The sequence below is a fragment of the Anser anser genome (genome assembly GCF_964211835.1).
Source record: "Anser anser genome assembly, chromosome: 20".
In the NCBI taxonomy this organism is placed as follows: Eukaryota; Metazoa; Chordata; class Aves; order Anseriformes; family Anatidae; genus Anser; species Anser anser.
The window spans coordinates 11,844,246-11,863,758 of NC_139741.1; the positions used below are offsets into that span (position 1 = coordinate 11,844,246).

Here is a 19,513-nt window from a genome sequence, read left to right on the forward strand (position 1 = left end):
TTCCTGTGAAATTCTTCAGGAAGGGAAAATTGCCTGGATCCCCGCAGGGCTGTGCCCTCGTCCTCCCTCCAGCTGGTACCAAGAGCACAGGGTCCTTTGGAGCTGAGGCTTGCTCCTGGGCACAGCTGCTGGCCTGTCCTTGCTTTTTGGGCTCTAAGTCCCTGCCACAGCCCCTGCCTGCGAACCTGGCACTGCAAAGAGCTGGGACCACCTGGGCAGACCTGAACCAGCTGGCGAGGGTTGGGGCAGAGGTAGCACAGAGGGCACGGGGCCCCCACGTCCCTGTGCACATCCTGCCTGCCCCTGTCAGGGCTCAATGGTGCAGCGCCCCAGGCCCCTTCCCAGCTCTCTCTCTCTCTCCCCCTCCATCACCCCTTCCTGTGCTCCATCACAGCCTCTCCTTCTCCATCATCCCCCCTCCCCTGCTCCATCACTCCCATCGAGGCTGTCCCCATCACTGGTGCCAAGGGATCCCCCCAGACCCCGTGCCCATCCATGTGGATGCTGGGGGAAGGGGGGGGGGGAAGCATCTTGCAGCCTTTCTTTGCAGCCAGGCAGCAACATGGGATTATTCTCAACCCGTGGCCTTCCTGCCCTCCTTCTCCCTCCCCTTGCTGAGAATCTTGCACAGGTTTGCAAGCCCTGTTGACGGGAAGAAAGGAAATGGGGCAAAGCTGCTGCCAGGAACCACAGGCTCCCGGGCTCCTGCGATATGGCCTCACTCCGCCAGCCTGGACGCTTCCCGGGCAGGATTTCTGTGCAGCCTCTGTGATTTCTTTATTCAAGCTATTGATATTGGATTCTCAGCCCAGGGACACTTCCAAAGCCATAAATCTGCTGTGTTGCTCTACCTGGTGTTCTTGTTTTCACTGCAAGGCGTCCAGACCTGCTGGAGACCTCGGCTTCTGTGCGTGGCCGTGCTGCTCGCTCTCCCAGCCATGGGCACGGTGCTTTCAGCGTGCCCACCCCCCAGCAGCCCCAGTGCTCCCCGCCCCTCTCAGCTGTGCCACGGGGGCTGTGCTGGCAGGTACAGGGGGGCCAGCACTGCCGCGGATAGCTGGGCAGGTTGCTTACCAGTGGGCGGGCATGGTCACCACTGATCGCCCCATTAACTGTCAACACACCAAATGGTCAAGATTTGGCCAAGTTTGGGGGGGGGGGGGGGTAGTGGCACAGTTGTTCCCCCCTCCTGCCCCCACAGCAGGGACTGAGCCTCCATGCAGCGGGTGTGTGAGGTGCTGGGGAGGCCTCACGGATCCTTTGCTCTCCACATAGGGCCTTTGGGCCCCCTGGGCATCCCGTGAGGCACCTGAACTGGTGTCGGGGTGGGGGGGCTTCCCAGGGTGCCACCCTGGGGTGCAGGGCGGAGTTGAGCAGTGGCCACTGCTCTGCATTAAAGGGAGCCCCTTGACTCTGAAAATCCACATGTTGCTCTTGGCTGGGCTGCAGCACCCCCTGCCAAGAGCAACAGTTTTACATATTAAAGCAAAATTAAATTAAAAGACATTTATTTGTGAGTTCGCCCCCCCATTAACCCTTCACAGTCCAGGCAGCAGCACTGGGAGCTGCGGGGGCAGCGAGAAGTGTCCAGATAGATTTTTCCCTTTGCGCAACCCCACTGGATGAACGTGCAGGAGGACCCAGTGTCAGCAAAACGGAAGGTGGCTCAGGCAAGACGGCAGTGCAGAGGCTCAGGCACCCTGGGGCCCTGCCAGCCCCCTTCTGTGGGCACTGCTGTGCCCGCTGCACACCCAAACCCCTGCTGGGCACTCAGAGCTGTTTTCTGAGACTCGTGGCTCTTGCCAGGTCATGTTTCCAAGTTTTTCTTAGCAAACGGATCCATAAAGGGATGCTGGGTTTGCCTCAGCTGCAAGAAGCCGGGAGCTGGGCTTTGGGGTGTGGGGTGCCCTGAAGTGGTGGCAGTGCCACCCTTGGGTCCCTCGCCCTATGTGGGACACACGACCCTGCCGTGGGGCCACATCTTGGAGTGGCTGAAAGGGAGGAGGGGACAAGAAAAAAACAAGGGACCCCAGGGACAGGTCCTAGTACCTGTCATGCTGGTGCCACCCCAACTCAGCCACAGCATCATCCCTGGTGACATAGCTGTTCCTGCCAAGTGGCCCGTGGGTGGGGATTTGCCCCCAAATCTGCCCTGCAGCAGGGAAAAAATAAATAAACAAATAACGCCAACGACACAAATGCCCATTTCTTGGAGCACACGAGGGGAAGCGTGGCATACCTTACCCAAGGCACAGCCCCGGTGAGCACCCCGCTAACGCCTTTCCCCGATTGTCATCTCCCAGTGGCACCAGAGCTGGGCGAGCAGTTGTGCTGTGACAGAAGGGAATTCCAGTGCTCTGCTTATCTCCCACACTGTTGGAGTAACTGATAAGCGGCTCCCATGGAATTTCCTTATATCACAGAATTGGGTATGTTTAAATAATATACGGCTGGAGTGTCAGCGTGTGGACGGCGATTAGGAACAGCGCTGACAGCCTGTTCGTTCGTTACTAAATAAACAGCAGGGCTCGGCGCTGTCTGCAGGAATGCCTGGGAACGGCGCTGCGCCCCGGCGCCAGCCCGCACCCCGGGCACCCCCGGTGCTGGTCCCGGGGACCCCGCCTGCAGCGCGCCGGCTCCCGGTGCTGCCCCGCCGTGCCCGCGGGGCTGCTCTCCCGGCAGCCCGGCCCGACTGGGGGCCGGAGACAGCGGCAAGACCGGGCTCCCGGTCCCCCCGGCCCCCCCAGCGCCCCCGGTTCCCCCCGGCCCCCCGGCCCCCCCGGCGCCCCCGGTCCCCCCGCGCCCCCCGGCCCCCCGGCGCCCTTGCCCGGGCGGCACCGGAGCCCTTCCCGGGGATGCCAGGGTGGCCGCGGCACCGGCCGTGGGGCTGGCGGCCCCCTCTCCCCCGCCCCCCCGGCTGCCGCTCCCGGGCCGCCCCGCGGTCCCCGCGCCCCCACTCGCGCGCGGGCCGCCCCCGCCGCCCCCCCCCGCCCCCCGCCGCCCCCCACCTCCGGCAGAGGCGCGGCCCCGTCCCCGTGCCCGCCCCGGGGGCGTGGCGGCGGCGCGGGGCGGGCGGTGCTGTCCCGGGCCGCCGCCTTGCGCGGGGCTCGGCGGGGCTCGGCGCGGCGCGGAGCCGCCGCCGCATGGGGCGCGGGGCGGCGGCGGCGGCGGCGGCGGGGGGCGGGGGGCGCTGCCCCGGGGCGGCGCCGCCGCGGCAGCGAGCGGCCGGTCCGGGGGCCCGGGGGCGGCGGAGGGCGCGGGCGGGCCGGGCCATGGCGGCGCTGTAGCCGCGGGGCCGGGGCCGGGGCCGGGGCCATGGCGGCGCTGCGGCTGCGGCTGGCCCTGTCGGTGCTGTGGCAGCTGGCGGCCGCCGGCCGCGGGCTGGAGCTGGGCGCGCTGGAGGCGGCGCGGGGCCGGGCGGCGCGGTGCCAGCCCGTGGACATCCCCATGTGCCGCGGCATCGGGTACAACCTGACCCGCATGCCCAACCTGCTGGGCCACGAGAGCCAGCGCGAGGCTGCGCTGAAGCTGCACGAGTTCGCGCCGCTGGTGGAGTATGGCTGCCACGTCCACCTGCGCTTCTTCCTCTGCTCCCTCTACGCGCCCATGTGCACCGACCAGGTGAGCGCCAGCATCCCCGCCTGCCGCCCCATGTGCGAGCAGGCCCGCCATAAGTGCGTCCCCATCATGGAGCAGTTCAACTTCGGCTGGCCCGAGTCGCTAGACTGCGGCAAGCTGCCCACCAAGAACGACCCCAACGCCCTCTGCATGGAGGCCCCCGAGAACGCCTCGGCCGCCGAGCCCCACAAGGGCCAGGGCATGCTGCCTGTGGCACCCCGGCCCTGGCCACCGGGCACTGCCGAGGGCCGGGGCCCCGATGGGCTGGGGGCCTGCGACAACCCCGAGAAGTTCCAGTACGTGGAGAAGAGCCTCTCCTGTGCGCCCAGGTGCTCCCCCGGGGTGGATGTCTACTGGTCCCGGGAGGACAAAGACTTTGCCTTCATCTGGATGGCTGTCTGGTCTACCCTCTGCTTTGTCTCCACTGCCTTCACCGTACTCACCTTCTTGCTTGACCCGCACCGCTTCCAGTACCCCGAGAGACCCATCATCTTCCTCTCCATGTGCTACAACGTCTACTCAGTGGCCTTCATCATCCGCTCGGTAGCAGGGGCTGAGAACATCGCCTGCGACCGGGAGAATGGGGAGCTCTACATCATCCAGGAGGGACTGGAGAGCACGGGCTGCACCATTGTCTTCCTCATCCTCTACTACTTCGGCATGGCCAGCTCGCTCTGGTGGGTCATCCTCACACTCACCTGGTTCCTGGCTGCTGGGAAGAAGTGGGGACACGAGGCCATCGAAGCCCACAGCAGCTACTTCCATATGGCCGCCTGGGGCATCCCGGCTATGAAAACCATCGTCATCCTCACCATGCGGAAGGTGGCAGGGGATGAGCTGACAGGGCTGTGCTACGTGGGGAGCATGGATGTCAGCGCCCTGACTGGATTTGTCCTCATCCCACTCTCCTGCTACCTGGTCATCGGCACCTCCTTCATCCTTACAGGCTTTGTTGCCCTCTTTCATATCCGGAAGATCATGAAGACAGGCGGTACCAACACAGAGAAGCTGGAGAAGCTGATGGTGAAGATCGGTGTCTTCTCTATCCTCTACACTGTCCCGGCCACCTGCGTCATCGTCTGCTACTTCTATGAGCGGCTGAACATGGATTACTGGAACCTCAGGGCCCTGGAGCGTGGCTGCGTGCCCCTTCCTGGCCGGCGTGCAGCCAACTGTTCCTTGGAGGCCTCGGTGCCCACCGTGGCCGTCTTTATGCTAAAGATTTTCATGTCACTGGTGGTGGGCATCACCAGTGGGGTATGGGTATGGAGCTCCAAGACGCTGCAGACCTGGCAGAGCCTGTGCAACAGGAAGCTGGGCATGAGGACTAGGGGCAAGCCCTGCAGTGGGGTCAGCTGCAGCGGGGTGCACTGCCACTACAAAGCTCCAACGGTCATGCTGCATATGACCAAAACAGACCCGTATCTGGACAACCCAACGCACGTCTAGAGCAGGGTCTGCCTCTCCCTGGGGACGGCATGCTGGGAGAGCGAGTGTCACGGGTAAGGGACGGGGGAGTGCAGTGGAGCCTCCCGGGAGTCCGCTCTGGAGCGGGAGCCACCGGGTGCAGGGAAGGGGCGAGGGCAAAGGCGGAGTGGCAGGAGAGTGAATGCACACTGGTTTGGGGGTGACGAGGTCCGCGGGACCCGAAGGGAGCTCCCCGGGCACCACTCGACCCTGACAAGTAGCTGCTTTTTCCTAGAGATTGTTTTGGTTTTGTTGCTGTTGCCAAATCCAGTGACTGTTCTAACGCTTTCTTTGGGAGGGTGGGGGGGAGGGCAGCAGGGGCCGGGGCAGGAAGGGGAATAATCCAGTTTGTGTTTATTTAATTCTGTAATTTATTTTAGATTTTTTTTTTTTAAATCATTAGCTGCAAGGAATGGAAAAAACAATAAACCCTGGATGTGTTATTTCAAACTGAGCCTCATGCTGTTCGGAGGAATTCGAGGGGGCTGAGAACAATCGCATGGGAGCCCCCAGGCTTGGAAGGAGCTGAGGTGGCAGGCCAGGAGCCACAGTCCCTGGGACGGGCAGGGTGATGGGTGCATGCCTGCCAGGCTCTTCCCAGGCTGTGCAGGGAGCGTCCCCTCTGCTGTGTTTGGGACCGGTCACGCCATGCCCTCCTCCTCCAGCATCCCAGGTGCTGGGCTGGGGTGGGCACCTGGGGGCTCCCTGCACCCCATGCCTGGCATGCTGGCATGGTGCCCCTCAGCATGGGGAGCATGCAGCTCCCTCTGTCCGGCTTAGCCCCACTCGGCACCGTGGCTTCTCCATGGCTGGGCTTGGCGCCTGCTGCCTCCCACTGCAGGTTTCTTGTGCGCGTCGTCCTGATGAATAATCTTTTCCACTCCGTTGCTCGGTAGGTGATTCGTGTTGGTACCATGAGATGCTGGGGTGTCTGTGCCAGGCAGGGGGGGCTCGGGGCACAAGCAGGACCTGTGGGGCAGTGCCGTGCCCAGGCAGCGTGGCTGGTTGGGAGCTGGGGTGCTGGGCTGGGGGCCGCAGGACCCAGAGTGGGGGGTGGGAAAGGGCTCGGCTTTGATGTGCCAAACAGAAGCCCGAGGTGCGGGTAATGGAAACTTCTGGGCAGCTTTATTTATCCCCTGCTCCAGTTACAAGCCCATCTCGCCTTCCCCATTGTCAGGAGGGAAACTCAAGCCTCAGCTGGTGCTTGTCATGGCTTCTTGTGGGGCGGAGCCGGGGGCTGTCCGCTCTGCACCGTGGGCAGGGGGGGCTGGCCAGGGCACCGGGAGCAGTGTGGGCAGCCAGGCCTGGCTCGGGGTGGCTCTGCCAGGACTCGGGCGCAGGGGCTCCTGCCCCGCGGAGGGAACCAGGGCACGGCTCGGCACGGCGGGGGCAGCGCAGCTCTGGGCCTGCTGGGCTGGGCTGCCTCTGGTCCGTGCCTGGCGCCAGTGGGGAGCTGGGCTCAGACCTCTCCGTCCTCTAATTGTTCATTCATTAGCCAGCACTGGGGGCCTCCCTGTCCCTCCTTCAAGAGCAACAAGTCTGTGAGGGAGCCTCCTTAGCACACCCAGGTTAGCACTGGCGAAGGCCTTGAGCTCAGAGCCCTGACAAGAGCTGCGAGCTCAGAGGGCTGCTTGTGGGGGCAGCCATTTCCCCTCCCCACAGCCCCTCTGCACGGGATCTCCCCACTGCCAGCCCCAGCAGGGCCAGGCTAACAACATGCATTTAGCGTGAGAGCAGCCCTTGTACCCTAACCCAGTCACTGGGAGGCTTCCTCAGCCCTGCCAAGCAACCTGAGGCAGGGGCTAGTGCTGACCCCAGCCTGTCCTGGCCTTACTGTCACCCTGCAGATGGCTGCTGCAGGATTGAAAGAGACAGGCACAGCTTGGCTGAGGGAGCTGCACCCTTTGCCCAGCCGCAGTTAGAGGAGCAGTGGCGGGGGCCCATGGCCAAGGGCGAGCTGTGAGCGGCCAGCCCTGAGGCCGCAGCAGGGATGGGTTACACAGCCCCAGCCCCTTGCCTGCTGCAGCCACTGAGCTCAGCAGGGCTTTGTGTGCCAGGGTCGCTGGTGTGACCGATGAAACGAAGTGCCTTTAATCCACCCCCCCCCCGCCACTGTCCCTTGGGGGGGGGGGCTGGGACACTGGGAGAAGGTGAGTGATACTGTCCACCTCCCCCAGGAGTTGGTGCTGCTGTCAGCCACACCTGAGCAGAGCTAGAGACAGCACTGACGTGCACTTGCTGGCACGCAGCCCCTGTGCAGGGGCCCTGTGGTGCCAGGGCATCCCTTGGCACCCAGTGGTGGGTGCCCTGAAGCTCGGACATCTTCTCGTGATGCCAGAGCCCAGCGGGTGCTGAGCAGGCAGGTAGGCACCCAGTCCCATTCCTAGGCTGGTCACAGTGCTGCCAGGGCAGGGACCCCCCACGTGGTACCCCTGCTGCAGGGCTTGGGGTGGGTGGGTGGGGTTGTAGCCTCCTGGGATCTCTGGCCTGCCATGGAGGGTCTGTTTGGGCAGATAAAAGGGTCATGACCTGAGGCAGGAGAGTCAATATTGGCTCCAGGACAGGCTCCAAAGTCCAGTGCGGGGAGCTGGCTGACAGGGAGCTGGGCAGGGGGCGGCTCACCCGGGGGGGGGCCACATGCCTGTGCCAGAGGTGCAACCCATGCTGCTACCAAGGGCCTTGCAAGACCCCTGGTGTGCAGGGAAGCATGTGGTGCTAAGCCCCAAGCTGGCTCAGTGCAGCGGCAGCATGAACACAGGCACACAGCACAGCAACAGCAGCAGTCCATGTTCCAGCTCCCTGGGTGGCTTGTGGAGTCTGGTGGGGACACCCTGCCCTTGAGCACCCTGGCACTTGCCAAATAGCTCGCTGCCTCTCAAGCACTCACCCAGATAAGTGTGTGCTGCTGGGCCCCAGCTATCGCACAGTGGTGGAGCTGCCGGCGCCCGACCACTGCCTGCTATCAGGCCCAGCAGCCCAGCTGGCTCCACTGCAGGCCCCAGGAGCTCAGCGGGGCTGGCCCCGCTAGCGCCACAGTGCCAGACCAAGCTGGAGATGCCCCTCTGACCTGCCTTCTGCTGGGGCCCCTGCCTTTGTCACAGCAGCTCTCAACATTGTGGCACAGACCACTTCAGTGTCACTGCTTTTCTGCAGCTCCCCAAGCCCAGGGTGTGCTGGGGAGAATCAGCTGCCCGTCCTCCCGCACCCCCAGCTCACCCCAGACCCTGCAGGCCATCTCCCCTCCATCCTGCTTGGAGCAGCCACAAACAGAACCAAACCATAGCAACCCCCCCACACCACTTGCCGACACTGTGCGCTCGGCCCTCACAGGATTCGAGCTGAAGCTGGTCTGGTTTTAGAGACCAGGCCGAGCTCGGCCCTGTCCCATCCCCCCGGGAGCCCTTCTGCTTGCCTCTCACAACTGCCTGAGGCACAGGAGGCAAGGCTGCAGAGGCTGAGGCCACCCCGAAGTCCTGGCCCAGGCTCCTGCTCCCCAGCACTCCTGAAGCTGCAGACATTATCGCCCCTGCCCCACAAAGCAGGAAGGTCCTGGGTCCCTTCAGCAGCAGAAATAAATTATCTGTGCTCTGAAAAGGTGCTAAAAAAATCCCAAGTCACACGGGCCATTAGTTGCTTAATATTAATCATTAAGCTTCAAGGAAGCCAAGATGGGACCCGGGCAGAGGGCCCTTGTAAGCCGCTCCCTGAGGCCACGCTGAAGACCCAGAAGACGAAGGCAGCCCCAGCCCTGGTTTGTCACCCAGAGCGACAGTGGGTGCAGCTGGGCCTGCCATCGCCCACCAGCCTGCAGCACCGGGGGTGCCACAGCTGCCTGCCAGCGCAGAGTAGGGACAGCTATTTATAGGACACTAATGCCATGCAGGGGCTGCTATAAAAAGCGAATCTCAAAAAAGGTCTCACAGCAGATGCTGCTGTGAGGTCTCCACATTGAGGCCTGGACCCATCCCAGCTTGAGTCATGCTCTGGTTCACCCAGGTCCTGTTGCACATCCAACAAGCAAAGCCTTCACTTGTGGTGTGGGGATGAGGCTTCTCTGAGGAAAGCATTATTTATCCATCGCCAGTAATCTTAAAGCCCACAAAGCCTGGGGGGGGCTAAACCCCGCTCAGCCCAGCAGAGCCGGACCCCACTTGGCTCAGATCAGCTCCTGAGCACTCCCAGCTCTGCTCCTAAACAATCAGGACAATGGCAATGCCCAGGAAGGCATCACACTCCTGACCTGATGGCACTGGTAGAAGTACAGACAAACTTTGACCAACACCTTCCTTGTACAGCTGACTGGTTGTACATCAGCAACAAGTGGTTACTTGGCCTGGTGCTGAAGCCTGGTAGAGCAGAGTGTCCCAGCCACACTGGGAAAGAGCCGATGGCTCCTTGGGAGCCATGCTTTGCAGACACAGCAGGAACAGTCCCCACCGATCTCTGAACTGCAGCAAACAGGTCTGTGGTTACAAAATGCACATTAACAGACCTAGGGAAGAAGTTTTGATGGCAATCTAGACACACAATGCTGAGGTGAAAGAGCAACGTTATTTAGCTCCCCTCATCACTCCCTTGTATTCCCTTCAGAACAACCCACAGTGCCATGATGCAGTAAAGAGCCCCGCATCCTCTTGCAGGAGCAACAATTGCAATCCAAAGGACAAGAACGGACTGAAAGGGGCAGCCAGCTCAAGGACTGCTCCCTCCTGACCTTTCACTGTCCAGGAGCAAAAAGAACACATCCCCTTGTCTTTGGGGAGGACAATCAATAGGGCCAGCTCAAAGCACACACGTCCATGCCAGCAAATAACCTTCTGCCCAGCAAAGCTTAGGAAAAGGCATCGTGCAAAGACAGCCCCATCACAAAGATGGTAACAGCAGCACAACCCACCTGTCCGAGCAGGTACACCACCTGGACTAGAGGGGCACAGCCCAGGCGGTGGTATAACCAAATGTGAGCAGAGCTCAGCCTAGAAGATGGTTCTCCAGAGTTGTAAGCTGACCCAACCCAGACTCAGTGCTCCTTTGATCCTTTTCTCTGTGCCTCCCTTTTCCCTCCAGAATTAAGACAGCTGTATCACTTCTGATGCGGGCTCTGGGGAAAGCAGAGCTCTGTGGAACATGAGATGTCTTAGTCTTGCACAGAGGGCACCTACAAAGGACTTGAAGCAAGCCAATTTTACAAACACAAGTACATAATGTTTATTTTTTAACTTTCCAATTTATTACAAGTACAGCCCTTAGCAGAACCCCCCTCCCGCCACAAATGACATTTATTTTTAAAAAACATACAGTTCCAAAGGTTTCACTGTGTAGGACCTGCAGAAAATGTTCTCTATTAACAGGACAAAACATAGCCTCTGAAGGGGACGTGCGAAATACAAACGTCAGTGCTATTCTGTGGGGCGTGGAGCTGAGGCTGGGGAGAGGGGAAGAGGGAAGTGGCTGGAAACCTGTCTAGTCTCGACAGCCATCAACAGTCCAGAACTGAAACAAATACCTGTTAATAAAAAAGTTCACAAAACTAGGCTGCAATTTTTTAATCGAGGATCTCAAATTTATTCTCAAATCACAGGAGCTGCAACAGCTGCTTTTGTTTTTCCGTGTTACAAAACCAGTATAGAACAGCACTGTGACTAGTTTGTTCTAAACTGAAGAATTCTATAATAAAAAGTTCAAGCCTTAATTGTATGATCAAAACCTGTAATGATGGAGAGGGAGAGGTGATTAAAGAACGTTCTTTTCTTAGAGAAAAGTCAGTATCTCAAGTGGCAGAACCCACCGCTGGGGCCATGGCAGAGCAGCCTCCCAGCAGGACAGAGCTTCCCCACTGGTCAGCCTGTGCGGGACGGTCCTCATGGTGCTGGGGGAGTGCGAGAGAGGTGAGCTAGGGAAGGCGTTACTCCAAAAGGAGATGAGAGCATGGCTAGAGAGGGACTGGGAAACCCCCACCAAGTCCCCCAGTGTAACTCCAGCTACTGATAGGAAAATGAGTTTTCAGAGGGGGGAAAATATACAGCAAACACAATTTGATATAAACTGTACATGTGCCAAAGCAAGACAACAGTATCTTACAGGTGTTCTTTATACAAGATCACAGCTAGAAACAAGCCACTTTTAATAACTAGAAAATTATTTTAAAAAGTTACACAGAACATGTTTCTGCTGCTCCCCTTGCCCTGGAGCGCCCTACAGGGTGTGCAGAAAGACATGCTCTCTGGTATACTTCTGGCACTAGGTTCATCCAAAGGGCTACATGATTGTGTGCTGTTCAAGGTGAGCAGGGAAACCAACTGACTATTCTCTGCCACTTATGTGTGGAGAGCTGATCTCAGAAGAACTCTTCAGAGCACAACCTCCAGAGATTGCTCCCCAAGGGTGGGGGGGGTGGGGGGGAAGCAAGAGCACCTTGAAGCCAATTGTATTAGGATGCTGGTGAAAGCTGTGTCTCTATAAATGTAAGTGCTTGCTCGCCCTACACAACCCTTCATTGGGGGCTCAAAAATTAATACCATATAAATATATACATACAAGAACTAGCAGCCCATTGGCCTGATCGCACCCAGTCCATCTGTGAAGCAGTATGATCCCTCCCTGCACCAGCTCAAGGCTGGTGTCACATCACAGGCAGCAGACAGCAGAGGTTCCACCACGCTCCAGTGCTGGCTGCTTGCAGAGTGGAGGAAGTGGCTCGTTCCAAGAAAGCCAACGGCGCCCAAGCTGGAGTAGGCTTCACGCGCCCCTGCCCCGCCAGGCTTTGGCCAGGCCTTCCCCTTGCCCTCCCACCTTCCCCTCCTAGCAGGACAGACATGTATGAGCTTTGTGTATTTTGCAGGAAGCAGTTAAGTCATCTCTGCTCACTCAATGGATGACCAAATATTTGAGGAAATTGCAGAAAAAATAAAGTTAGGACGGGCCAAAGGAAAGGCTGTATTAATAGAGAAGTGCCTGCTGCTTCCTAACTCCCTTTAGACAACCCATCCTGCTGCCCAGCAGCACCAGAAGGCCTGCTCCAGCTCTGGCTCTCCCCCTAGTCCCCCCCCATCCCTCATTTCTTCCTTTTCCGCCCCCGGGAATGTTCAAGGGGCTCTGACTCACTGTCGCCTTCCTGTTCCTCCAGTCCCTGGCACCTGGCAGAGAGCTTCTTACGTTTCCTGCGTGCATACGTGTGGCCAGGAAGGTGCTTGTGCACCATGTCGATCAAACATTGTTCTGTCTTCTCCAGGCAGGACAGTACGTGACTCCCATTCTGGTTGTAGCGCTCGGCATTGGAGAACACCTGTTTGATGTCAGAGAGGAACTCCTGCACCGAGCGGTAACTGCCACAAGAGCACTTGCTCTGCATAGTCTGGAAGTCCATAGGGTTGCTGATGACCTCAAAGTAATCTTCGGCTTCTTCTGTGGTCACTGGCTCCCTGACGAACGAAGAGCCACAAAGATAGGAGGAAAATGACAGGCCCTGGCACTGCGCAGCGCAGAGCTGTGGAGGTGTGAACCACCCCCACCCCCTCTGCTGAGCAGCAGCCCCAACCTACACCCCCTGCAGTGCCATAGGCAAACCCACGAACCTCAACGGTGCTACAGTGTTAGCCCTGTGCTGGCTGCAGTGCTGAAGACAGGAATGACAGCAGCTCATCCTTCTGCCCAGAGTGCTGGCCCATAGGGACTGGTACATGGCAGGTAGGGCTATTTTGTCTCAGTCAAGCCTCCTACAGAGCACCTGCAAATCCTGGGGGCTGCAGAAAGCACCGATCCCATCCTCCCCTCTCTGGCTCATGGCCTACCACCCTCTGTTATACCACCTCAGAAGGGCCCCAGGTCTTCAGTCCAGCAGAGGACTGAGAGCATGGTGGTTTCTACTGGAGCAGATTCACTCCGACCTGTAACTTGCTTTTGAAACCCAGGTCTCACAACCAGCAAATGGATCCAGCAGGACTGCAGCATGGCCATCCCACACCTACACACAGCCCAGGTACAGTCCTGTGCACGTGGAGGAGGAAGCCACCTGCCCTCACCTGAAGGGCCAGCTGAAGCGGTATTTGATCAACTTGCTGAGGATTTCCTCACACTTCTGCAACTCAAGGCTTTGGCGACGTGTCGTCTTCTTTGTTTGAAGGACCTGCCCACACAAAGGAGGGATGCTGTTAAAAGGAGGGGAACGACCATGGGCTGTAGTATTCATTAAACAGTTTCTAGGCCAAAGAAGCTGGTTCTTAGCAGACCTTTTCAATTCTCTTGCTTACAAGCCAGTGTCTCTCAGGGTGGGGATATGCAATACTGCTGCAGAAAAACAGCTCAGCTCTTTCAGACGCAGACGTCTTCTACAATAATTGAGAGGCAAACTGCTCTGCTGCAGGACCTTTCATGGTAACAGCCAAGACACATGGTGGCAGCTTGAGTTACAGAATGGGAGCCCCATCCATAAGCTCTGATGGGAATAGCTCACAGGCTGCCTGTATTTTCTCCTGGCACAGCAAGCTTTTTCAAGATAGGTTTAAAAACAACAGGGTCAAAGGAAGCAGCCAAATAATATGGACAGCAAATGGAGAGTGTAAATTCCCTCTCTGAGCCCTTGGTGGACAGCATGTGAGAGGCAGAGGGGGAAGGCACTTGTGCTGCTGTACTGAGGGCCAATTCCAGAGCCTACTCTGCCATTTTAAATACCAAAGAGCAGCTGATACCTCAAGTGCTGCTGTCCGGTACAGAGGCAGAACACAAGGTCAGCTATTTGCCCACAAATCTGTAGGTCAGCCACCAGCACAGGGACATCTCCTCAGCTCTGACCATACACAGCTCATGAGGCATTGCTCTGCTTAGGGTACATCAGAAGGCTCCACAACACAGGGAGCCATTCCTGAGAACGCTTTGGTCTCTTTCCAGGACAAACAGTAAGTGAAAGAGCCCTAGTCAGAGTTCCTGACCCAGCTGTTCCAGTAAGATTTTTCCCACTTGAACATCTCTCCAAGCAGGCTGTGGCAGTCCATGCTGGGCTTGCTGGTTTGGTTGCCCTCCAATCTATAACAAACACCAGCTAAAAAGATGCTGCAGATCAGCGCAACCAGCCCACCCACACCCAGCACAAGAAGCTGTGAGCCCAAAGAGCACAATCAAGACCACTCGAGAGGAGTGACAGGATACAGCCGCAGCAGTGCTGCTCAGCAGACAGATGGCAGAAGCTAGTGACGTGGCCCACGGGGCTAGAGTATCCTCACATATCCCCTGTGGTGCATCCCTCCTCAGGACAAACAGGACAGTATGCGGCAGCTCCACCCCAACTAGCACGCACGCACAAGATTGCTCAGGAGCAGAAGGTTTTATTCTTCAAATGTCAAGTGAAACCTAAGCCAGCCAAATTATGTCCTGGAGGTTGGGGAGTGACCATACGGACAACAACTGCCAGAAAATGGCCAAGGCCAGGGAGTGAGGGTCCTACATTGCTGGCATTCTCTGAACATGCAGGACCCCCTTCAGTCCCCCCATCTCTCTGTAGAGACATATGGATACTATTTAAAACCCTTTAACAAGCTGCAGGCTGCCTGCTAATCAAGGAGGGACAATGCGTGGAAGCGGCTGGGGAAAGATGTCTGGCATATCTCTGCTCTGTTTGCACCGGGCCCTTAAGGATATGCCTCCTTTGTTAACCCGCCTCCAGCCCAGCACGGGTTACACAATACAATTCAGGGTATTTCTTTGGGAAGGGGAGGGGAGGAAGTGTGACACCTGTTTCGTTTGTAACTCATGATGTGAGCAGCCCCCAGGGAGCAATTTGGCTCTTACCAGCTCATCAATGTCTGCGCCGTTGACAGGTGCAGCCCGCTGCTGGGGTCCCCTGGCAGGGTGCAGTGACTGCTTCTTCCTTTGGTGCCTTCCCTGCCTCGAGGAGTACATGGCTGTGCTCTGCTTGCCCCGGGCGGCCTTTCTGGGTCTCACTGAAACACATAAGCCATGGGCTTAGAGGAATGGGTTAACCTGGAAGCAGAGATCACAAGCCTTTTCCCCAGACATACACACCAGGTGTAACTCAGCACAGAGGAACTACTGAACCCATGGATGAGGGGAATGGCCCAGCTTCTCATCACCATCCTCATCCAGCACATGCCCGTGTCAGCTGTGTTCAGTACCCCTCTTCAGATGAAGTATGCACTTCCTGTCCAAAAAGAGGCCAATGCTGTCTGGCAACAATCTTCTAACTAAGGGTGGTCACACATACCAGCCCTCTGCTTCTGAGGGACATCTGGGGGCTTCCAGCTACTCTGCCACAGGTATGGCTTTGCTTGCTTCCTGCGTGTTGTAAATAGAAAGACCCTCTGCCTGCAGAATTAAGTGCCGAAACCCTGACACATCAAGACTTGAGGGAGGGTGGGAGAAGTAATGCAAGGATATACAGTTGTTTTAAATACAACTGCAACATCTTTTTTGAAAGCACCGGGTACAGAAACCTGCACAACTGCTCTGGTTTCCTGCTGCCCCCTTGCTCCTCAGCCATTTGTGGATGGGTTCTTTTCCAAACATTTATGAGTGGCCCACACAGTGGGATAAGCCAGTTGCTAAGCCCCCCTGGAAAGTGAACTGTGTGCAGAGGGAGTGTCAAGTTACTGCAGCAGGGAGCTGCTCCACGTGCTGCAAGTGGGAAACAATGGGATTTTATTCCCCAAGACCAGGGCTGCTGCATTATGTCCCACAGTAATGTTCCTGATCGTTTGTTAAGTCTCCCTGTCAGAGCCTTACAATGATGGAAATGCAAGTGTGCTGTTCAACTCCCTTGTCTTATATTTCTCTCATGACCCCTGTGTATCAGGAGAATATTCTGGTTTTCGTCCCCAGCCAAGCTCCTTCCACCTGGTCACAAGTGCTTGAGCAAGCTGCATGCAGCATGCTGTAGCACTTTATCTGCAGCCTCTAATCCAGCCCTGTCCAATAAATCATCTTGCCAGGCTCCCACCGCAGAGTAAGTGTGCGTCAGGGCAGTGGGACGTCTGCCTGCTGTCACTCCTGCTTGTGTGTCAAGCAGGAGGCACGTGTTAGATGTCTGACAATCCAACATTCTAAGTTATATCCCTCAGGATAAACGCCACATGGATTAATGGGACTTCTCTATTAAAACAAAAGTTTTCCACAGTGACCTTTCCATGTCAATGCTCTTTAAAACCAGGAGTTGCATTTAGTGCTTTATTTTTAGTGACTGTAACTCTTCCGCTATTGTTTGGAAACCTTGGCTTTGCTCCTGACTTGGCCATGCAACATGGACTGAACACGCTCCAAGTGTGGACACAGATACACCACAGAACAACAAGCAGCATACATAGCTAGGGTATCAGTGAACATCCCTGAAACTAGAATGAAGCAGGGGAATCAAGACTGATAGACACAGATGGAAACCCTTGAAAGAACACGGGATAAGCCTTTGGGTCCCAGTCTCTGAATTTCACCATCTGCCCTGGTTAAGACAGTCTGAAGCTAATTTTATGTTAGTCAAGGACATTTTGACTGAAAGCAAATGCTGGCAGTACACCATTCCAACACCGAGCTTTTCAGTGTACCAAGTTGCCCAAATGAGACAGAGTCAAACTCCCTTAAAAACAAAGTGGATACACTCACTAATAAGTGGTAAGTGATCACACTGTACACCGGAATAGAGAAGTAGTCACTGAGGAGTCTAGAAAATGCTATTCTATTCCATTCAGCTGCCCAGGAACGAGCTAGCATGCATCCTGAGTGGCCTCTGTATGCAACTAACAGGTGCTGGCAGTTCAGGCCACACTACACCTTCAATACTGTGCCTTCCCAGTGGAATGGATAGATGAAGTACTGGTCTTACTACTTGAAAAGGGCACCTTGCCACTAGAAATCCTGCATTTAAGAGGTTACAACCTGGTGGAAAAGGAAAAAGTAAGGAGAGGGAGCTGTGGTTAAAACTTGAGGAGAACCTACTAACAGTGTTCAGTTTAGCAAAAAGCTCTCTAGGCACAGACCGTCAGTACCAGTAACAGATAATGCCATTTAACCCTTCCCTGCTGCAGCCTCTGCTGACTGCCAGGTAGTGTATTATTAGCAGTGTTCCCAGGGAAGCAACCAACAGTGAGCAAGAGCTCACTACAGTTTAAATCTCTAAGTGCTGTCTTTGTACAAAGGGAAAAGAGCTACTTCCAGCTCCCCAGGTAACATACAACACAACCACAGCCTTCCTTGTGAAATCTCCCAATTTTCCAAGAACCTGTTCTGTATGAGAAGTACAAGTCTGAAATTGGACTAATTTTTTGGACACTGAAGGCAGAGTCTTAACATTTTCTGTTACTTTCCTGCATGGTCAAAGCCTTACGTTTCAGTCCAGCAACTTCGTAATCTTCTTCCTCTTCTTCTTCTTCCTCAGCATCTTGTTCATCAGAAGCTTCCTCACCTTCTTCACTTTCATCTTCACCACAATCCTCTGTGTAGTTCCTAGAGCAAAGCAAGTAACACATATTTGTTGTACCAGAACCTGGTGTGAGAAGCCCTGGGCCTTCTGTACTGTTTGTTCACACACAGACTTGCTGACCAACTCAATGTGTAAAATAAAATTCAGACTCAAACTGAAGCAATCTACTGTATTTCCTAGAGTATCAAGCTGTAGCTACAGCTAAAAGGGCACTTCCCAGACTACAATCTGAACATCTGGGCTCACAATTCCCGGCAGATAAATCTGTGTATTCCTTCCCCCATCCCAGGCACCTTGACCACTTGACAAAGTATTTTTGATACTGACTGCTATGCACTTACTTTTCCCTGAGAGGAAGTGCTGCTGTTTTACACAGGTCTGCCTGCAGGCCTGGCCTAAGGAATTTCAGATTTTTTATATTGTTCCTGCTGGAATATTTCCCCACCATCACCTTTCATTGTCATGCTACTTGCATGTGCACTATAGGAAACAGACCTTGATTAGTGCTATTCATAGCTAAGCTTATTACTGAGCAGATCATCAGTTCAGGCTTCTCATGTGCTGATGTCAAAAGCCACAAAGACTCTGCCCAGGAGTTCCAATTTTCTGCAAGTGTTTGTTAAAGCATTTAAACCGTAACAAAAAGTAGCATGCATAGGCAGAAGGGGACAAAGGCAAAGCTATTGTGGGAATCTCAGTCCTCCGGAGAAAGAGGATCTTGAGCAGTAAATGGAATAAGAATTAGCTCCCACAGGAGCAAAAGCAGGGCAAAAGTCTTTGCAGGCCAGTATTTTTTTCCTGCCTCAGCTAGGAATAGCAGAAAGCAGATAACAAGACAGGTGTTGCTCCACCTGATGGCTGTCATCCAGGAGCCAAGCAGCTTGCAGGTGACTCCACCACATCAAAGTAACTATGATCTCAGGCTAGAACAGCTGCATTAAGGCCCTGTAATTTTTGTACTAGTCTGATGAACTCTTAAATGGTGCCCAGGGAGCTAAGTAATACTTTCAAAGCTGTGCACCACCTGCACACTACAAGCTAGTACTCCTCTTATTGTGCTGCCACTTTGTAAGGGAGAATCAGTTGACTGCTTATGCATCAGGTGTCATTTGATAGCCTCATCTTGCTGACAAGCATATAGGTGCAGCACAGAGTCACAATTAGCTTACTTTGTAAGCAAAAAAAATACATTTTGCATACAGTTAACTTTCAGCCTGCAATTCACAAAACAATTCAACCCCTTGCTGTCAGCGGGCAACTACTCAATTCTGCTGCATAGAACAATTTCGATTCCTCCTCAAATCATGTTCTCTCTGAAGTCAATAAGGGCTCTTGCCTTAAGGTGCCAATGTTCATCAGGTCCAGAAAACTGACAAGGTGGCATTTCAGAGTCTGATTTTTAGTCACCCAGTAGGGTTTGAGCTGCAGCCTGGAATAATGTCTGCTTTAATTAGACAAGGCCACAAGAGTAACTTAGCTCAGGGGACTACAGAGCTGTAGCACTACCAACTATACTCCCACGTAAAAGTAACCCAACAAGTTGCTCAGTCAAACAAAGCAACAGTCTTTATTGTGTAGAATCTTGGTTCATGTTTTGTGCATGCTTCCACTGCCACACTGAAGTTACTTATTAAAATGACCGAAGTTGTCACGGGTCGGTACAACACAGGTGTGCTAAAGTTACAGCCTGAAAAAATTGCTTTTCTATTGTTCCAGTGCTATTGAATTAACTTGACTATTTCGATCCTTTTAAAGAGGCTGTTAAAGGCTTTTTGTGTTATCTTGTGAAAGCATGGCTAGAACTCTGCATCAATGATAGCAGGAAGGAAAGGAGCGCCACTTACCTGCCCCGTGAACCGCGCCTGGCAGTGGAAGGCTGACAAGCTGGGCACTGCCATTCACCATCTGGTATCTCATAGAGTGCCGGTCTCAGACAGAACAGGTGGAAGGCTTTGTTACACTCATCGCACAGGATCAGCTTGTCATCCTCACCTAGGAGAGTGTAACTTA

At 55.5% G+C, this 19,513-nt stretch overlaps 2 protein-coding genes across 3 annotated transcripts in view; one reads left to right on the forward strand and one right to left on the reverse strand.

Annotated features, from left to right (window-relative positions):
- The first annotated feature begins 3,264 nt into the window (after positions 1 to 3,264).
- On the forward strand, positions 3,265 to 5,207 carry FZD9 (frizzled class receptor 9). Its single transcript, XM_083806280.1, has one exon. The coding sequence runs from the start codon at positions 3,316 to 3,318 to the stop codon at positions 5,065 to 5,067; it is 1,752 nt and encodes a 583-aa protein (XP_083662406.1). The 5' UTR covers positions 3,265 to 3,315; the 3' UTR covers positions 5,068 to 5,207.
- A 5,058-nt stretch (positions 5,208 to 10,265) lies between these two features.
- Positions 10,266 to 19,513, reverse strand: part of BAZ1B (bromodomain adjacent to zinc finger domain 1B) — a 52,647-nt gene continuing 43,399 nt past the window's right edge. Inside the window, exons 15-20 of one of the 2 annotated variants that reach the window (XM_083806279.1) lie at positions 19,348 to 19,495; positions 17,408 to 17,526; positions 14,866 to 15,017; positions 13,104 to 13,207; positions 12,187 to 12,503; positions 10,344 to 10,588 (exon numbers count right to left, since the gene is read on the reverse strand). In XM_083806279.1, the coding sequence (XP_083662405.1) occupies positions 10,482 to 10,588; positions 12,187 to 12,503; positions 13,104 to 13,207; positions 14,866 to 15,017; positions 17,408 to 17,526; positions 19,348 to 19,495 (947 nt within the window). In that variant the 3' untranslated portion in view covers positions 10,344 to 10,481. Of the gene's footprint in view, positions 12,504 to 13,103; positions 13,208 to 14,865; positions 15,018 to 17,407; positions 17,527 to 19,347; positions 19,496 to 19,513 lie in introns of both variants that reach the window. The other variant, XM_083806278.1, reaches the window with a different exon arrangement.

Coding starts and splice junctions, on each gene's coding strand:
- FZD9 (XM_083806280.1), top strand. CDS start 3,316: ATGGCGGCGCTGCGGCTGCGGCTGGCCCTGTCGGTGCTGTGGCAGCTG.